The 19,750-nt window shown below is 47.6% G+C and overlaps 1 protein-coding gene across 2 annotated transcripts in view; it reads right to left on the bottom strand.

Annotated features, from left to right (window-relative positions):
• Nucleotides 1–19,750, bottom strand: part of ATRX (ATRX chromatin remodeler) — a 561,376-nt gene that overhangs the window by 349,477 nt on the left and 192,149 nt on the right. For both annotated transcript variants that reach the window (XM_063937173.1, XM_063937174.1), the window contains one exon: nt 3,296–3,374. In XM_063937173.1, coding sequence (XP_063793243.1) covers nt 3,296–3,374 — 79 coding nt within the window. The remainder of the gene's footprint in view (nt 1–3,295; nt 3,375–19,750) is intronic.

The following is a 19,750-nucleotide window of genomic DNA, read 5'->3' as shown; positions in this document are numbered from 1 at the left end:
CCATCCTCCTATCTGATGGATCTTTAAGTGCGGCCGTCTCAGGAGAGGGTAACGCCACTTGTTTTGATAAGCGTGTTAGCGCTTTGTCCACCCTAGGAGGTGTTTCCCAGCGCTCCCTAACCTCTGGCGGGAAAGGGTATAAAGCCAATAACTTCTTTGAAATTAGCAGTTTTTTATCGGGGCACCCCACGCTTCATCACACACGTCATTTAATTCTTCTGATTCGGTAAAAACTACTGGTAGTTTTTTTCACACCCCACATAATACCCTGTTTAGTGGTACCTGTAGTATCAGCTAAATGTAACATCTCCTTTATTGCCAAAATCATATAACGTGTGGCCCTACTGGAAAATACGGTTGATTCGTCACCTTCACCACCGGAATCAGTGCCTGTGTCTGGGTCTGTGTCGACCGACTGAGGCAAGGGGCGTTTTACAGCCCCTGACGGTGTTTGAGGCGCCTGGACAGGCACTAATTGAGTGTCCGGCCGCCTCATGTCGGCAAACGACTGCTTAAGCGAGTTGACGCTATCCCGTAATTCCACAAATAAAGGCATCCATTCTGGTGTCGACCCCCTAGGAGGTGACATCCTCATATTTGGCAATTGCTCCGCCTCCACACCAATAACGTCCTCATACATGTCGACACACACGTACCGACACACAGCAGACACACAGGGAATGCTCTATACGAAGACAGGACCCACTAGCCCTTTGGGGAGACAGAGGGAGAGTCTGCCAGCACACACCAAAAAGCGCTATATATGACAGGGATAGCCTTATGATTAAGTGCTCCCTTATAGCTGCTTTTATATTAATATATTGCCATTTATTTTGCCCCCCCTCTCTGTTATACCCTGTTTCTGTAGTGCAGTGCAGGGGAGAGACCTGGGAGCCTTCCTGACCAGCGGAGCTGTGACAGAAAATGGCGCCGTGTGCTGAGGAGATAGGCCCCGCCCCTTTTTCGGCGGGCTCGTCTCCCGCTATTTAGTACATTTAGGCAGGGGTAAATATCTCCATATAGCCTCTGGGGCTATATGTGAGGTATTTTTAGCCTTTTTAAAGGTTTTCATTTGCCTCCCAGGGCGCCCCCCCCCCAGCGCCCTGCACCCTCAGTGACTGCCGTGTGAAGTGTGCTGAGAGGAAAATGGCGCACAGCTGCAGTGCTGTGCGCTACCTTAAGAAGACTGCAGGAGTCTTCAGCCGCCGATTCTGGACCTCTTCTTGCTTCAGCATCTGTGAGGGGGCCGGCGGCGTGGCTCCGGTGACCATCCAGGCTGTACCTGTGATCGTCCCTCTGGAGCTTCATGTCCAGTAGCCAAGAAGCCAATCCATCCTGCACGCAGGTGAGTTCACTTCTTCTCCCCTCTGTCCCTCGTTGCAGTGATCCTGTTGCCAGCAGGAATCACTGTAAAATAAAAAACCTAAGCTAAACTCTCTAAGCAGCTCTTTATGAGAGCCACCTAGAATTGCACCCTTCTCGGCCGGGCACAAAAATCTAACTGGGGTCTGGAGGAGGGTCATAGGGGGAGGAGCCAGTACACACCACCTGACCTGTAAAAGCTTTACTTTTGTGCCCTGTCTCCTGCGGAGCCGCTATTCCCCATGGTCCTTTCAGGAACCCCAGCATCCACTTAGGACGATAGAGAAATTGTCTTTAAGGCTGGGGCCACACATAGCAGCAAAGCGGGTCCTGCTTGGTCGGGAGGGGTGTTTTGTGTGCACACAGATCCTGTTCTGTGGGATGCCGCTTAACGGGATCCGGCCAGTGACACAGGACTTTTCAATGAAACACAGTGGGGCATAGCCGCACTGCGTGAACACATACACTGAAATGTATGTATTCACATTTAAATTCAGACGTCCTATCATCCGGCCCGACCACAGCATGCTGAGGTCGGATCTGGAGGCAGCGGGACTGCCGCACGTGTGGGCACCTGCATAGGCACCCATGTGCACTCTCCTTCCGGAAACGCAGGTCGTGCTGAACAGGATCCGTTTGGCCGCTATGTGTGGCCCTACTCTTAAAGCTGGTTATCAAACTAAACTAAATAGTCCAAGATCACATGGCTTTTTATTTTTTATACTGATCTTTTATGGGAAGCTAACCTGTACTGCCTAAATACATTCTATATCACTGGCTCAAACTGGTCAACCTTGCTAAGTAATAACATTTATAAAGTATGTATCAGTGCAACCCAAATTGTTTAACAGCCTCCCAAGGGGAATTAGATTATTCATAAATTGTATTACTTGGCTGATTGTATATCGGAGTGATAGTTCACTATGCTAGGAACACATTGTGTTTCCTGGTAGTATTATGGATGCACTTTTAACTAATTATGTGTTTCAATAAAGGACAAAATCGCCATGTAAAAACCATGGTTAATGTAAAGCAAACAAGTAAATTACAGCTTGCAGTCTATATAGGGAAGAATTAATCAACACAACTACACCCCAAATGAAAATGTATCCTGCCTGCTTAAAGGATTGCTATGAGCATGAAATGACCAAATAAGTCATCTGGGATTGATGCATCAATCAAGCATATTTTTCGGTTTACTCAAACGGGGGTGGAGAGTATTTATCCTTGTGATCTAAAATCCACCACTTCAACAATAAAGTGTGTATATATATATATATATATATATATATATATATATATATATATATATATATTTTCATTCCTAACAAAAGGGCCTGGACTATTTGCATAAATATGCATTTCAAATCCCACAGGACTTTTGGTTTAACACCCTGATTTAAATAGTAGTTTGTTGATCACATAATAGTAAACAAAGTATTCTGCAGTTACCGAATCAAAATACGACCAAGCCACCTACAGTAGCTGGCCGTTTCAGGTTTTTTTCTTTCAAAAGCTCAAGATGCAGTGTCAATTAATGAACAATGGACAACATTTAGCAACGGTGTGACCTAAAACACTGGATTCAACCCTTCAAGTCATTGCTATTAAAAAAATAAAATAAAATTTATATATATTTATGTTTCCAAAAGGAAATTGTGAGCACATACACCAGACTACACTGTTGTGTATTTATAACACACCCTATGCAAGGTGTGTGAACACTTTATATGTTTATTTTTTCATTGGTTTTCTCATTTTTGGCCTTGTTTTGCTGGCCACTCGGTTAAACTTGCGAGCAGCTTGGGATCGAGTCTTTACAAGGCAGGAAGTCCGGGTTTGTACAACCTGCTTGCTCTTCCGTTGCTTTGCTTTGGACCCACGCTTAGGGTGTGTTATAATCGTTTTAAAGTCCGTACGGTTGGAATCATACCTATTCTCTGGATCATCGTCATCATCTTCCTCCTCATCCACCACAACACGATTACTAGATTTTGTTCCTGCTTCGTCACCTGAAATAGCAAAAATAAGGTAGATAACTTAACCAGTACATTTAAAGAGCAGTTTGAAGTTCATTATCTGTAAGCCAGCCATAAACGATCCAAACAAAAGAAGGTTTCTATCGCTCGTGTTTTAACTCAACTGGCTTACTGTAAGCTCTCTCCATTATGTTCGATACTGAAAGAGCAATGCTGGCCAAAATCCAGATTGTTTAAAACCGACCATTATGGACTATGTTTGTCAAATATGTACGAGTCTGAAAATAAAATCTAATTGCTGTATATAAGTAGGAATTAACAATTTTTACCATTGATGGAATGACTGCAGTGTAACATTAGTCTACATATTACTACTATAAATAAAAGCAGAAATTAGTTAATATTTAGGTGTCTATATAAAATAAGAAAGTACTCATTTCTTTATGTCAGCATATTACAGCAAATACTCGACATTGCCCTCTTATGAGTATTATGTAACACAAACATCCATAGTTCCTTTAATGCTACTTTCTCTATCGTCCTAAGTGGATGCTGGGGTTCCTGAAAGGACCATGGGGAATAGCGGCTCCGCAGGAGACAGGGCACAAAAAAGTAAAGCTTTTACCAGATCAGGTGGTGTGCACTGGCTCCTCCCCCTATGACCCTCCTCCAGACTCCAGTTAGATTTTGTGCCCGAACGAGAAGGGTGCAATCTAGGTGGCTCTCCTAAAGAGCTGCTTAGAGAAAGTTTAGCTTAGGTTTTTTACTTTACAGTGAGTCCTGCTGGCAACAGGATCACTGCAACGAGGGACTTAGGGGAGAAGTAGTGAACTCACCTGCGTGCAGAGTGGATTTGCTGCTTGGCTACTGGACACTAGCTCCAGAGGGACGATCACAGGTACAGCCTGGATGGTCACCGGAGCCGCGCCGCCGGCCCCCTTGCAGACGCTGAAGAGAGAAGAGGTCCAAAATCGGCGGCTGAAGACTCCTGAGTCTTCATAAAGGTAGCGCACAGCACTGCAGCTGTGCGCCATTTTCCTCTCAGCACACTTCACACAACAGTCACTGAGGGTGCAGAGCGCTGGGGGGGGCGCTCTGAGAGGCAAATAAAAACCTTATTAGAGGCAAAAAATACCTCACATATAGCCCACAGAGGCTATATGGAGATATTTAACCCCTGCCTAACTTCAAAAATAGCGGGAGACGAGCCCGCCGAAAAAGGGGCGGGGCCTATCTCCTCAGCACACAGCGCCATTTTCTCTCACAGAAAAGCTGGAGAGAAGGCTCCCAGGCTCTCCCCTGCACTGCACTACAGAAACAGGGTTAAAACAGAGAGGGGGGGCACTGATTTTGGCGATATTGTATATATATAAAAGATGCTATAAGGGAGAAACACTTATATAAGGTTGTCCCTATATAATTATAGCGTTTTTGGTGTGTGCTGGCAGACTCTCCCTCTGTCTCCCCAAAGGGCTAGTGGGTCCTGTCCTCTGTCAGAGCATTCCCGGTGTGTGTGCTGTGTGTCGGTACGTGTGTGTCGACATGTATGAGGACGATGTTGGTGAGGAGGCGGAGAAATTGCCTGTAATGGTGATGTCACTCTCTAGGGAGTCGACACCGGAATGGATGGCTTATTTAGAGAATTACGTGAGAATGTCAACACGCTGCAAGGTCGGTTGACGACATGAGACGGCCGACAATCTATTAGGACCGGTCCAGGCGTCTCAGAAACACCGTCAGGGGTTTTAAAAACGCCCATTTACCTCAGTCGGTCGACACAGACACAGACACGGACACTGAATACAGTGTCGACGGTGAATAAACAAACGTATTTCTCATTAGGGCCACACGTTAAGGGCAATGAAGGAGGTGTTACGTGTTTCTGATACTACAAGTACCACAAGAAAGGGTATTATGTGGGAGTGAAAAAACTACCTGTAGTTTTTCCTGAATCAGATAAAATAAAATGAAGTGTGTGAGGATGCGTAGGGTTACCCCGATAGCAAATATTGGCGTTATACCCTTTCCCGCCAGAAATTAGGGTACGTTGGGAAACACCCCTTAGGGTGATAAGGCGCTCACACGCTTATCAAGTGGCGTTACCGTCTCCAGATACGGCCGCCCTCAAGGAGCCAGCTGATAGGAAGCTGGAAAAATATCCTAAAAAGTATATACACACATACGGTGGTTATACTGCGACCAGCGATCGCCATCAGCCTGGAGATGCAGTGCTGGGTTGGCTTGGTCGGATTCCCTGACTGAAAATATTTTATTCATGTAGAGCATTTAATAGGATGCATTCTATATATATGTATGTGAGATGCACAGAGGGATATTTGCTCTCTGGCATCAAGATAAGTGCGTTGTCCATATCTCCCAGAAGATGTCAGGGACACGACAGTGGTCAGGTGATACAGATCCCATACGGCAGATGGAAGTATTGCTGTATAAAGGGAAGGAGTTATTTGGGGGTCGGTCCATCGGACCTGGGGACCACAGCAACAGCTGGGAAATCCAACCTTTTTTACCCCAAGTTACATCTCAGCTAAAAAAGACACCGTCTTTTCAGCCTCAATCTTTCCTTTCCCATGAGGGCATGCAGGCAAAAGGCCAGTCATATCTGCCCAGACATAGAGGTAAGGGAAGTAGACTGCAGCAGGCAGCCCTTTCCCAGGAAAAGAAGCCCTCCACCGCGTCTGCCAAGTCCTCAGCATGACGCTGGGGCCGTGCAAGCGGACTCAAGGTGGGGGGGTAGTCTCAAGAGTCTCAGGGCGCAGTGGGATCACTCGCAAGTTGACCCCTAGATCGTACGAGTATTATCCCAGGGGTAAAGATTGGAGAGTCGAGACATCTTCTCCTCGCAGGTTCCTGAAGTCTGCTTTACCAACGGCTCCCTCCGACAGGGAGGCAGCATTGGAAACAATTCACAAGCTGTATATCCAGCAGGTGATAATCAAAGTACCCCTCCTACGACAAGGAAAAGGGTATTATTTTTCCACACTATATGGTGGTACTGAAGCCAGACGGCTTGGTGACACATAGTCTAAATCTAAAATGTTTTGAACACTTACATAAAAGGTTCAAATCGAGATAAAGTCACTCAGAGCAGTGATAGCGAACCGGAAAAAAGGGGACTATATGGTGTCCCTGGACATCAAGGATTACCTCCATGTCCAAATTTTGTCCTTCTCATCAAGGGTACCTCTGGTTCGTGGTACAGAACTGTCAATATCAGTTTCAGACGATGCCGTTTGAATTATCCACGGCACCCCGGGCCTTTTTACCAAGGTAATGGCCGAAAAGATGTTTCTTCAAAGAAAAAAGGCATCTAAATTATCCCTTACTTGCACGACCTAAAAAGGGCAAGTTCCAGAGAACAGTTGGAGGTCGGAAGAGCACTATCTAAAGTAGTTCTTCGACGGCACGACTGGATTCTAAATATTCCAAGAATCGCAGCTGTTTTCCGACGATACGTCTGCTGTTCCTAGGGATGATTCTGGACACGGTTCAGAAAAAGGTTTTTCTTCCCGAGGAAAAAGCCAAGGAGTTATCCGACCTGTCAGGAACCTCCTAAAACCAGGAAAGGTGTCTGTACATCAATGCACAAGAGTCCTGGGAAAAATGGTGGCTTTTTACGAAGCAATTCCATTCGGCAGATTCCATGCAAGAATTTTCCAAAGGGATCTGTTGGACAAATGGTCAGGGTCGCATCCTCAGATGCACCTGCGAATAACCCTGTCGCCAAGGACAAGGGTATATCTTCTGTGGTGGTTGCAAAAGGCTCATCTATTGGAGGGCCGCAGATTCGGCATACAGGATTTGATCCTGGTGACCACGGACGCCAGCCTGAGAGGCTGGGGAGCAGTCACACAAGGAAGAAACTTCCAGGGGGTATGGACGAACCTGGAAAAGTCTCTTCACATAAACATTCTGGTACTAAGAGCAATCTAAAATGCTCTAAGCCAGGCGGAACCACTCCTGCAAGGAAAACCGGTGTTGATTCAGTCGGACAACATCACGGCGGTCGCCCATGTAAACAGACAGGGCGGCACAAGAAGCAGGAGTGCAATGGCAGAAGCTGCCAAGATTCTTCGCTGGGCGGAGAATCACGTAATAGCACTGTCAGCAGTGTTCTTCCCGGGCGTGGACAACTGGGAAGCAGACTTCCTCAGCAGACACGATATTCACCCGGGAGAGTGGGGTCTTCATCCAGAAGTCTTCCACATGCTAATAAACTGTTGGGAAAGACCAATGGTAGACATGATGGCGTCTCGCCTCAACAAGAAACTGGACAAGTATTGCGCCAGGTCAAGAGATCCACAGGCAATAGCTGTGGACGCACTGGTAACACCTTGGGTGTACAAATCAGTATATGTGTTTCCTCCTCTGCCTCTCATACCAAAGGTATTGAAGATTATACGGTGAAGAGGAGTAAGAACAATACTAGTGGCTCCGGATTGGCCAAGAAGGACTTGGTACCCGGAACTTCAAGAGTTGGTCACGGACGACCCGTGCCCTCTACTTCTGAGAAGGGACCTGCTACAACAGGGTCCCTGTCTCTTTCAAGACTTACCGCGGCTGCGTTTGACGGCATGGCGGTTGAACGCCAGATCCTAAAAGGGAAAGGCATTCCAGAAGAAGTCATTCCTACCTTGATTAAGGCAAGGAAGGAAGTCACCGCGAAACATTATCACCGCATTTGGCGAAAATATGTCGCGTGGTGCGAGGATCGGAGTGTTCCGACGGAGGAATTTCAACTGGGTCGTTTCCTACATTTCCTACAATCAGGATTGTCTATGGGTCTCAAATTGAGATCTATTAAGGTTCAAATTTCGGCCCTGTCAATATTCTTCCAAAAAGAATTGGCCTCAGTTCCTGAGGTACAGACTTTTGTTAAAGGAGTACTGCATATACAGCCTCCTGTGTTGCCTCCGGTGGCACCGTGGGATCTAAATGTAGTTTTAGATTTCCTCAAATCCCATTGGTTTGAACCATTGAAAAAGGTGGATTTTAAATATCTCACATGGAAAGTGACTATGTTACTGGCCCTGGCTTCCGCCAGGAGAGTATCTGAATTGGCGGCTTTATCTTATAAAAGCCCTTATCTAATCTTCCATTCGGATAGGGCAGAACTGAGGACTCGTCCGCATTTTCTCCCTAAGGTGGTATCAGCGTTTCACCTGAACCAACCTATTGTGGTGCCTGCGGCCACTGGCGACTTGGAGGACTCCAAGTTGTTGGACGTTGTCAGAGCCTTAAAAATATACATTTCAAGGACGGCTGAAGTCAGAAAATCTGACTCGCTGTTGATACTATATGCACCCAACAAGTTGGGTGCCCCTGCTTCTAAGCAGACGATTGCTCGTTGGATTTGTAACACAATTCAACTTGCTCATTCTGTGGCAGGCCTGCCACAGCCTAAATCTGTTAAGGCCCATTCCACAAGGAAGGTGGGCTCATCTTGGGCGGCTGCCCGAGGGGTCTCGGCATTACAATTCTGCCGAGCAGCTACGTGGTCGGGGGAAAACACGTTTGTAAAATTCTACAAATTTGATACCCTGGCAAAAGAGGACTTGGAATTCTCTCATTCGGTGCTGCAGAGTCATCCGCACTCTCCCGCCCGTTTGGGAGCTTTGGTATAATCCCCATGGTCCTTTCAGGAACCCCAGCATCCACTTAGGACGATAGAGAAAATAAGAATTTACTTACCGATAATTCTATTTCTCGGAGTCCGTAGTGGATGCTGGGCGCCCATCCCAAGTGCGGATTATCTGCAATACTGTACATAGTTATTGTTAACAAATTCGGGTTATATTGTTAAGGAGCCATCTTTAAGAGGCTCTTTCTGTTATCATACTGTTAACTGGGTTTAGATCACAAGTTGTACGGTGTGATTGGTGTGGCTGGTATGAGTCTTACCCGGGATTCAAATTGCCTCCCTTATTGTGTACGCTCGTCCGGGCACAGTACCTAACTGGAGTCTGGAGGAGGGTCATAGGGGGAGGAGCCAGTGCACACCACCTGATCTGGTAAAAGCTTTACTTTTTTGTGCCCTGTCTCCTGCGGAGCCGCTATTCCCCATGGTCCTTTCAGGAACCCCAGCATCCACTACGGACTCCGAGAAATAGAATTATCGGTAAGTAAATTCTTATTATTGCATACAAAAAAAGAAAGAAACGTAACAAATGTTAGTTACGAGGGCCAGTAGAATTAGTGCTTGCTCTTAAAGGCGGTATCTGAAGCTGAAAGGTTTCCCTGGGGCTATCCAATTAGCCTGGTAAGCCGGCACTCATCGCGTAGTAGAATCCCGATTACCAGCCCCAGGAGACCTGTTATCAGACGGTAACACAGGGGTCCGCAACCTTATCACGGATACCATGTGTTATCACCCAATAATGGGTGATTTACCATACCGTAAAAACGGACTATAGCTGGATAGCCCATTAATATTATCGGGCTAAAAAGCCTGTTATTACAGTGTGGTAGATCACTGCACGTTATATGATACCGTCCTAAGACTTTTTTTTGTTATTTAATTTGTGTGAGGCAATAAAAACAGATGGACAGGCCAGCTTGAGAAATGGGGAAGAGAGCCCTGAGGGACATACTGTATGATCCAGTCCACATACGTGTCACATGATATTACCATGAGTTATGCACACTATCTGCCTCGTGGTATCACAAGCCGGATAGGCAGTGATGTGACGTCATCACAGACAAGCCAAATAGGTGGATGTAAGGCACCAATTAAATATATACAGGTTGTAATGCATTGGTCTTTAACCTGCGACCCTCAAGCTGCTGTGGAAATACACATCCCAGCATGGTCGGTCAAAGTTTTGCTATTAAGGCATGCTAAAACGGAGACAGGGCATGCTGGGATTTGAAGTTCAACAGCAGCTGGAGGGCCGCAGGTTGCAGACCCATGTTGTAGTGCTTTATTACTAGCTACCTCTGCGGGTACATGTTAGAAATTTAATGTAATATGCACAAGTGACTGGCGATAGAAACACTGAAAGGTTTTACGTTTCTAAGACTATCAAGCCTGTAAAAAAATAAAAAATAAATAAAGAGTTATTGTAAAACATACCTTCGTTAACTCTCTTAGGTCCATAGGAGCCAGAGGGAAGACATTGGGGTGTAGGTGTTTGGACAGGACCAGGGAGCTTTAGAGCTCCCAGGATGCTCCGGTCTTTCCCCCCCTATACCATGCCTCCAGTCCAGGTTAGCCAGTTTTGTGAACAAGCGCAAGGCAGAAGCAGGATAGGAAAGGGGGAAAACTGGAACACACAAGAAACACTCTCACGCAATAAAGATGGGAACAGGTGATCAAGAGAAGAAATCCATTGATTTCCATTGAAAGCCAGGTGTGTCAGGGTGGGCGCCCAGTGGTTCCTATAGTTCTTGAAGAAAAACAGGTAAATTTTACTTATTTTCTTCTTCAGGGTCCATAGTCTCCACAGGGAAGACACTGGGGATGTCCCAAAACATTTAAGGCCGGGGACACTCCACAGCAAAGAGGAGAATCAGGCTTTCATTTGCCTCTCCGGCGGACATCCTGAGAGGCAAATGTATCAAAGGCATAGAACCTAAAGAAAGGTGTGGACAGAAGACCATGTGGCCTCATTGGCACAGTTGTTCAGCAGATGCACCACTACAGATTGCCCACAAAGTACCGACAGAGTGAGTAGAACAGGTAGAGACTGTATCCGGCACAGGGAGGTCATCTTGCGTGCAAGCCAGTGAGATAATGAGTGTTTATTAGCTGGCCAGCCCCTCTTACGGAACACACATAGGAGAAAGCGGGAATCTGTTTTCCTGATGGAATTGGTACGATCCATGTACATGCAAAGAGCACGGACAACAAAGAGGCGCCACCAGCCCATCTGAGAATGTGCACCGCTTTCTGCATCACCAACTGACTGCGAGTGCCTCCCTGATGATTGAGGTAGGCTACCGCAGTCCAGGACTGTACTTGGACAGGCCTGCCCCGGCGAATGTCCTGCACCACAGTGAGTGCTCTTTAGACAACTCGAAGCTCCAGGACGTTGATTGGTAAGCAAGTCTCTGTGGGAGTCCAGTGGCCCTGAAAGGAATGTTGACCGGTCACTGTACCCCACCCGCGGAGACTGGCATCTGTGGGAAGGAGTACCCAATACGGCATCCAGAATGGGCAACAATTGTCCAAGTGCGACGTCTGATTCCTTGCCTGGTGGCTACAATCACATTATTGCAAAGTATATCAGTGCCCAATACACAAGGAATTTGTTTCCGATAGCCACCACTCTCATACAGTATACATACATAACAAGAGCAAATCACACATGGGGAAGAGCAGCATGATAGGTTCGTAGATACTTGTGCCAGGTTGAACAGCAAATGGAATGGGCTAGGCGCCCATCGAATTTATTAGGGTAGTTGCTTGGGGGAGGGGGGAGACAAAACTGTTCCTGTGTCTGGCGGTTCTCACCAGTTGCGAGCCGTACAGCCTCCCTGACAGCAGCCTTCTGAACATGTCGTAAGCGGGGTGGGAGTGATCACCGATGATCCTTTCCGCCAAATTAGTAACCCTTGCCCGATATATGTACTCAATCGCCTGGAGATTTGTCCTTATGATTTTTCCCGCTGCCCCCACTATTCGCTGTAGTCTGTTCCTGTCATGAGTTGAGGCCGAGCCAAACCACAGTATTATCGAGGTGCAGAAAACGGATTGGATAATAGCCGAATATAAGAGCACCAGAAGTTCCTGCGACAGTTCGTTGAACTTCCCTGTAAGAAGTACAGCCTTTGCTGGGCTTTCCCCACAACGCCGTCGATGTTGATCTTCCACTTCAGATCCCTAGCAATCATGGAGCCTACAAATCTACTACCGCTACTACACTGCCAGCAACTGTTAGTGGGGGGAGTGTAGGGGGATGCTTCCTGAAGTCTATGATCATCTCAACCATCTTTGCTGCATTTAACTGTAGATTGTTGGCGCTGCACCAGGTGACCAGCTGATCTACCACATTCCTGTACACAGTCTCCATTCCCTCCGTGGTGTTGTCTGCAAATTTAAGGAGTTTCACTGACATGTCCTTGGAGATGCAGTCATTGGTGTAAAGAGAGAAGAGGAAGGGGGAAAACACACACCCCTGGGGGGTGCCCATTGCTAGATGACCTCACTCCCGAGGAGAATTTCCCCATCCTGACTCTCAGCTCCCGCTCCGTTAGGAAGTTCAACACCCAGGAGCATATCCTACCCGGGACACAGTCTGTGCATATTCGATTGCAGCAGACCAGGAATGATAGTGTTGAATGCAGAGCTGAAGTCCACGAACAGTACCCTCGCGTAACCCCTCGGCGAGTCCATGTGCTGCAAGACGTGATGGAGACCCAAATTCTGCTGATCTATTAGACCTGAAGGCAAACTGGAGAGGGTCAAGGATGGGACCTACTGTGGACTTTAGATGGGTCAGTACCAGTCGTTCCAACCTCTTCATAACCACCGATGTTAGTGCTACCGGCCTGTAGTAGTTCAGGTTCACAGGAGCAGCAGGTTTCTTTGGCACTGGGATGATGGTCGAGCTCTTGAAGCAGGCTGGCACCACACCAGTACTGAGCGACTTGTTGAAGATATCCATGAAGACTGGAGCAAGCTGTGCGGCACAAGTTTTTAGGGCAGATGGAGATACGCCATCAAGCCCCGATGCCTTCTTGGGCTTCAGTCTGCTGAAAAGCTTAGTGACTTCTGCAACATCCACGCGAGGGATGGGCACAGTGCCTAGTGAGCACGTGGGAGCTTCCATCCCAGCAGAATGAGGCGGGGCGTTGTAGGGCTTCTCGAACCTGCAGTAGAAGTGGTTCAGGTCCTCCACCAGCTTTTGGCTGGAGCCAGCGCAGTGGGTGGATTCCTTGTAGTTAGAAGCAGCCTTCAGTGCCTTCCATACCAACCGAGGGTCATTAGCAGAGAAATTGGTCACAAGCTTGTCGGCATAACGTTTTTTCTGCTGCCCTGATCTCCTTGGATAGGGTATTAGTGGCCCGTCTGTAACAGAGTTTGTCCCTACTCCTGTGTGCCTCCTCCTTAGCCAGGTGTAACTGCCTTAGGTTAGCGGTAAACAAAGGCTTGTTGTTTGCATATATGTGAACAGATTTTGATGGCACACACAGTTCCTCACAGAATTTGACGTACGACGTAGCAGTGTCGGCAAGGTCGTTGATGTCATTTTCAGCAGACTCAAAAACGTTCCACAGTCAGTGCACTCAAAGCATGCCTGCAGATTTTGTTCGGCTTCGCTGGTTCATCTCCTCACAGACTTGACAACTGGCTTAGCGGATCTCACAAATTGCTTATAGGTGGGGAGCAGGTGGACCAAGCAGTGATCAGAGAGCCCAAAAGCCACCCAGGAGACAGAGTGATAGGATTCCTTTATGTTAATGTAGCAGTGGCCCAAGATTTTGTCACCTTGCGAGGGGCATTTAACATGCTGGCAGTATTTAGGTAGCTACTTTGACAGGTGAACTTCCGGAGAGAGGACCATCGTCTGGAACCTGATCAGATGATGCTGACCATTCCATCTGGACAGGATTAGGTGTTGAAGGGGCCTGGAGTGGAAATGGGTGTACTCCACCATGTCGAAGGTGGAGACCATGGATCCCAAGACCTGCATTACTTAATGAATTGACACTCGCTGACTGTGAAGTAACTTGAGCATTCGTTGTTGCAGTGCAGAAATTGTGTCTGCTGGCAGGAAAATTCTCTGTACAGATTTATTATCCTTGCTGCAGTCACGCTAAATAGCCCTTGAAGTCGCACCATGCCGTGGCAGTCCTCTGTAGCGCCAAGAGTCCTTATTTTGCAAAAATGCGACACAAAGAAATATAATAGGATGCACAAGCAGCTTCTGCTGATTAAAAAGATATGCAGCATGCCATTATTCTGTGTGTAACTGCGGCTTGATCTGAATCCAAAACGCCACGTTACATAATATTTTGTATGCAAATAGTCACACACAGGACGTAGGCATGATGCATATCATTTTAAGCAGAAGCTGCTTGCGAGTCTTATTACATTACTTTGAGTCTAACACACATTTGCTGAGAGAGAAAAAAAAACGCAACGCTACAGTCACATGGCACTCACGCATTGTGTAACGAGACTTGTAACGCACGGAGCAGAGATGTAAGAGTACACATCTGAACCAGAGAGTCCAGGAGAGCTCCAAGATGTAACATCCTTTGAGAAAGAGTCATGGAATACTTTTTCCAGTAGATTAGTCAGCCGTGTGTTTGCAGGAAGGCAATCGTCATCTGAAGATGGCGGTGAAGGACCTCCGGACAGTGTGCCAGAGTCGGCATGTTGTCTTGGTACGGGCGTATTCTGACCCCTTCCGACAAAGCTGGGCTGCCATAACCATGATATTGGTAAAGACCCAAGTAGCTGAGAAAGCCCAAAAGGCAGAGCCTTTTGAAATGTTGCTGGAGGACAGCAAACTGGAGAAATAGTTTATGAGAAGGCGCTATAGGCACATGTAGGTGGGCATCCTGAAATGTTCATAGATACCATAAAGCCCCAGGGTCCAGTGCCAGGACAATAGAGCATAGGGTTTCCATACAAAAGCTAGTCAAACTTGTTCAGAGACTTGAGATGGAGGATAGGCCGAGTAAACCCATTGGGTTTATGAACCAAGAAAAGGGTAGAATAAAAACCAATCCCTCGCTGTGTTGAAGGGACAGAGATTACGACCCAAGTGCAGCAGAGACTGAATGGCCTTCTGCTTGGGTATGTTGGAAGGCCTGTACAAAAGAACTGCAGGGGTGTCTTTCTGCCCAGAGGAGGATCCTTGTCACCTCTGACATTGCTGCCCTGCTCTTCGTTCCGCCTTGTCGGTTTATGTAGGCCACTGTGGTCACGTTGTCCGACTGCACCTTAACAGCCCGATCCTGTAGAAGGTGTGCCGCTTGAAGAAGGCCGTTGTATTCGGCTCTTAGCTCCAGGATGTTTATCGGAAGAAGGGATTCCTGAATTGACCACCTTCCTTGGACTGCTCGCCAACCACATCCATGGTTAGAAAGATCTAGTCCTGAACGCCGAACCTCCGGCCCTCCAGAAGGCGAGGTAGTTGCAGCCACCAGAGGAGCGAAATCCTTGATTAGGCGGCAGACATATCCTCTGGTGTATATGTACGTGAGATCCCGACCACTGGTCCGAAAAATCCAGTTGAAAGGACAGAGCATGAAACCTTCCGTACTGCAGAGCCTCGTAGGAGGCCAGCATCTTCCCAAGAAGGCAGATGCACTGATGAACCGATACCCGGGCCGGCTTCAAGACATCCCGGACCATTGTTTGAATCACCAACGCTTTTTCCACCGGTAGAAACACCCTCTGCACCTCCGTGTCGAGGATCATCCCCAGGAAAGACAGCCTCCTTGTCAGCTCCAGATGAGACTTTGGAAGGTTCAGGATCCAACCGTACTCCTTGAGCAGATGCGTCTCCCTGGACTATGCCTTCATCAACAGGTCGTCCAGATACGGAATTAGGTTTACCCCCTGCTTGCGGAGGAGAACCATCATCTCTGCCATCACCTTGGTGAAGATCCTCAGTGCTGTGGAGAGACCGAATGGCAGTGCCTGAAACGGATATTGATCGTCTAACAGTGCAAACCTGAGATAAGCCTGATGCGGCGACCAAATGGGAATGTGGAGGTACACATCCTTGATGTCCAGGGACACCAGGAACTCCCCCTCCGTCAGTCCTAAGACAACCGCTCATGAGACGCCATTTTGAATTTGAAGTCCCTGAGATAAGGGTTCAAAGATTTCAAGTTCAGAATTGGCCTGACCGAACCTTTTTGTGGTACCAAAGCCGGATATTTCGAATAGTAACCTTTGTTCAACTGATGAGGTGGAACTGGAACAATGACCTCCGACAATACCAATTTTCGGATAGCATCCAGTAAAATAGCTCTGTCTGCCGGCAAGCCTGATTTGAAGAATCGGTGAGGTGGGAGAGTTTGAAACTCCAGCCTGTACCCCCGGGACACAATATCCTATTATCCAGGCCAGACGACACCTAGTCGTGGCTGAAATGCCGGAGTCTCGCTCTCCCCCCCGACCTACTTCCAGGCTGTGCGGTCCACCGTCATGCTAAGGACTTTGAGGCACCAGAAGCAGGCTTTTGGTCGTAGGAACCTGCGGGAGCAGGCTTTTTGGATTTGGCATGACCACCTCTAAAGGTGGCATGAGAGGGCTTGTTCTTTCTAGTCCTAGTGGGCCGAAAGGACCGTGACATGTTGGGAGAAAAGGGCTTCTTCATAGCCGGTGCAGCTGAGGGGAGAAAAGGAGACTTACCCGCTGTAGCTGTGGCTACTGCATGCATCCAGCACCACCCCAAACAGAGCCTGACCTGTATAGGGTAGGCTCTCCACACTTTTCCTGGATTCCGCATCCGCAGACCATTGGAGCAGCCAGAGACCCCTCCGAGCCGAGACAGACATGGAGGAGATCCACGCAGCCATGGAACACAGATCCTTCATGGATTCCACCAGAAACCCTGCAGAATCCTGTATGTTATGTAAAAACCCTGTAGCCGTGTATATGGATTTGAGTATAGCATCTACCTTGCGATCCGCCGGGTCTTTCAACGTGGTAGATCCCGGGACAGGCAAAACCACTTGTTTTGACAGCCTGGAAACAGAGGCGTTAACTATAGGCGGGGACTCCCATTTTATTTCTATTGTCCTCCGGGAAGTGAAAAGCAACCAGAACCCCTTTAGGGATCTGGAACTTTTTCTCCGGGTTTACCAAGGCCTTTTCAAAAATGGCATTTAATTCCTTAGAAGCAGGGAAGGTGAGAGGTGCTTTCTTACAGTCTGTGAAAAAAGCCTCCTCAACCTGCACAGGAGGTGTGCCAGAAATATTTAACACATCCCACATGGCCTCAATCATCAACTGCAGCCCCTTAGCAAGTGATGCCGTCCCCCTTGACACATCCACATCACCGTCTGCTGTGTCAGAATCGGTATCCATGTCATCCTGCGTAATGTGGGCAAGAGCACGTTTGTGAGAATGTACCACAGGGGGCCCCGAGGGAGCAGTAGCGGACCATACTGCCATAGAGGACTGCAATATCAGAGTTGCATGCTCAGTCCTTGCAACCCTTTCACAAATCTGAGAAATAGCCCCCCTAAGAGAGGCTAACCACTCCGGTTCCCTAGCCGGGATCTACGCTACAACAGTGCAATCCTGATTACATGGGATGGGATCTTCCTGAGAAGATATATCCCCTGCAGCATATGAGACAGTCTCTAGACATGGTTGCTTGCACACCCCACATACAAACAGGGTACAGGGCAGACAGTTTCCCACCAAGAATGGCAGAAAGACACAGATTGGAGCCAACCCACACACAGCGCTATACAGGTATAGGGAGACCCTTAACCGGCACTGACTATACACAGCTTCCCCTCCCTTCTACAACCCCCTGGTACCGTACAGATAGCTGGAGTTGCTCTGGAGGGACTGCTCTTCACAGACAGCATGTCTGCAGTTAAGGGAAATGGCGCTGAACGCTGCTGGGTCCGCTCTGAGAAGCTCCGCCCCCTTAATGGTGCGGTCTTCTCGCTCTTCCAAGATTATATTAGCGTGAGGATTTTCTGCTGGCTGAGATCTGAGGACCCCGACAGGCTTTCTGGTCAGAGTAGGGTTAAGGCGCCCCTCATAGTGCCACACCATGTACTGCTGAGCCCGCACTCCCCACCCTGTAGCCGCCATCTTCACATCGGCTTCCCGCTTGACAGGGAGCCGATGGACTCACTCGCCACACTTCAGCTCTGCAAAGGGGTGGCGGCATGCTGCCGGGGTGAGCGTTCCCCTGTGGCGAGTGGAGTGGAGCTCAGTTTCCAGTCAGCGGAGACAGTGGCTCAGACCTCGCAGGGTGGACACTGCTCCCCCCCTCAGTCCCTCCATGCAGGGAGGCTGTTGCCAGCAGCCTCCCTGTAAAATAAACTCTAAAAAAACTTTTACTAAAGAAGCTCTGTAGAGCTCCCCTGGCTGTAACCGGCTCCTCCGGGCACATTTTCTAAACTGAGTCTGGTAGGAGAGGCATAGAGGGAGGAGCCAGCCCACACTATTAAATTCTTAGCTCCTGGTGGATTCTTCTATACCCCCATGGTACTAATATGGACCCCAGCATCCTCTAGGACGTAAGAAAAATCAGTTTTTACCATCTTCTGGCGTTTAAGTAGAGGAGCTTTTGGTTTAGGAGCAGGCTCCTCTTCTATCTGTAAAATATATTTGACTGCACGCACTAGCCCGGGTACATCCACATTAGAATAAGGTTCCTCCTCGCCCGAAGGGTACCCAAGAAGAGAGACATCAGCCTCTCCAGATATGTCAGAATCTGAAACGTTTAGAGTGTGAGGATAGTACCATACGTCTGTGCTTTGGTGGATAAGGGTCTGTCACCTTGTAACATCTGCTGAAATGTGACAGAAGTCTGAACCAGATTCTGGATTGAGCGAGAGAGTGCATCCACTCTCAGGGAGGAGGCATAGAGGGAACTAGTAAAACAGGGTGTAATTGCTGTGGGAAATCCATAGGTGGAAGCAAACCGGTCCCCTATCTGCACCAAAACCTGGGAAAATGAACACACCCATGGGGGGGGGAACGGCACAGTGACCGACTGGTTAGGTGGAATATAGCAAGATGCACACAGATCATCTTGTAAAATGTCCTGAGGGGATAATCCCGCTGAATAAGATTTGCATGAGACAAGCAGAGAAGCAACCTCCTTGTTACCCTTGCCTTCGTTAGATAAAACAGCAGAAACAGTATAGCATACTAAAAGACTATACAGGTTGAGTATCCCATATCCAAATATTCCGAAATACGGAATATTCCGAAATACGGACTTTTTTGAGTGTGATTGAGATAGTGAAACCTTTGTTTTCTGATGGCTAAATGTACACAAACTTTGTTTAATACACAAAGTTATTAAAAAATATTGTATTAAATGATCTTCAGGCTGTGTGTATAAGGTGTATATGAAACATAAATGAATTGTGTGAATGTATACACACTTTGTTTAATGCACAAAGTTATAAAAAATATTGGCTAAAATGACCTTCAGGCTGTGTGTATAAGGTGTATATGTAACATAAATGCATTCTGTGCTTAGATTTAGGTCCCATCACCATGATATCTCATTATGGTATGCAATTATTCCAAAATACGGAAAAATCCCATATCCAAAATACCTCTGGTCCCAAGCATTTTGGATAAGGGAGACTCAACCTGTACTATAAGAGAGTGTAGCATGTACAGCAATGTGACGGCCTTCACAAATACTTGTAAATGATGTACAGTAAACCCCTATACTACAGTATCTTAGGGTCATAAGGGATAGGTACAAGCTGACAGAGAAAGA

Source organism: Pseudophryne corroboree, chromosome 8, assembly GCF_028390025.1.
Source record: "Pseudophryne corroboree isolate aPseCor3 chromosome 8, aPseCor3.hap2, whole genome shotgun sequence".
NCBI lineage: Eukaryota > Metazoa > Chordata > Amphibia > Anura > Myobatrachidae > Pseudophryne > Pseudophryne corroboree.
Note: the sequence above shows the minus strand (reverse complement) of the source record. Positions and strands in the feature narration are given on the sequence as shown.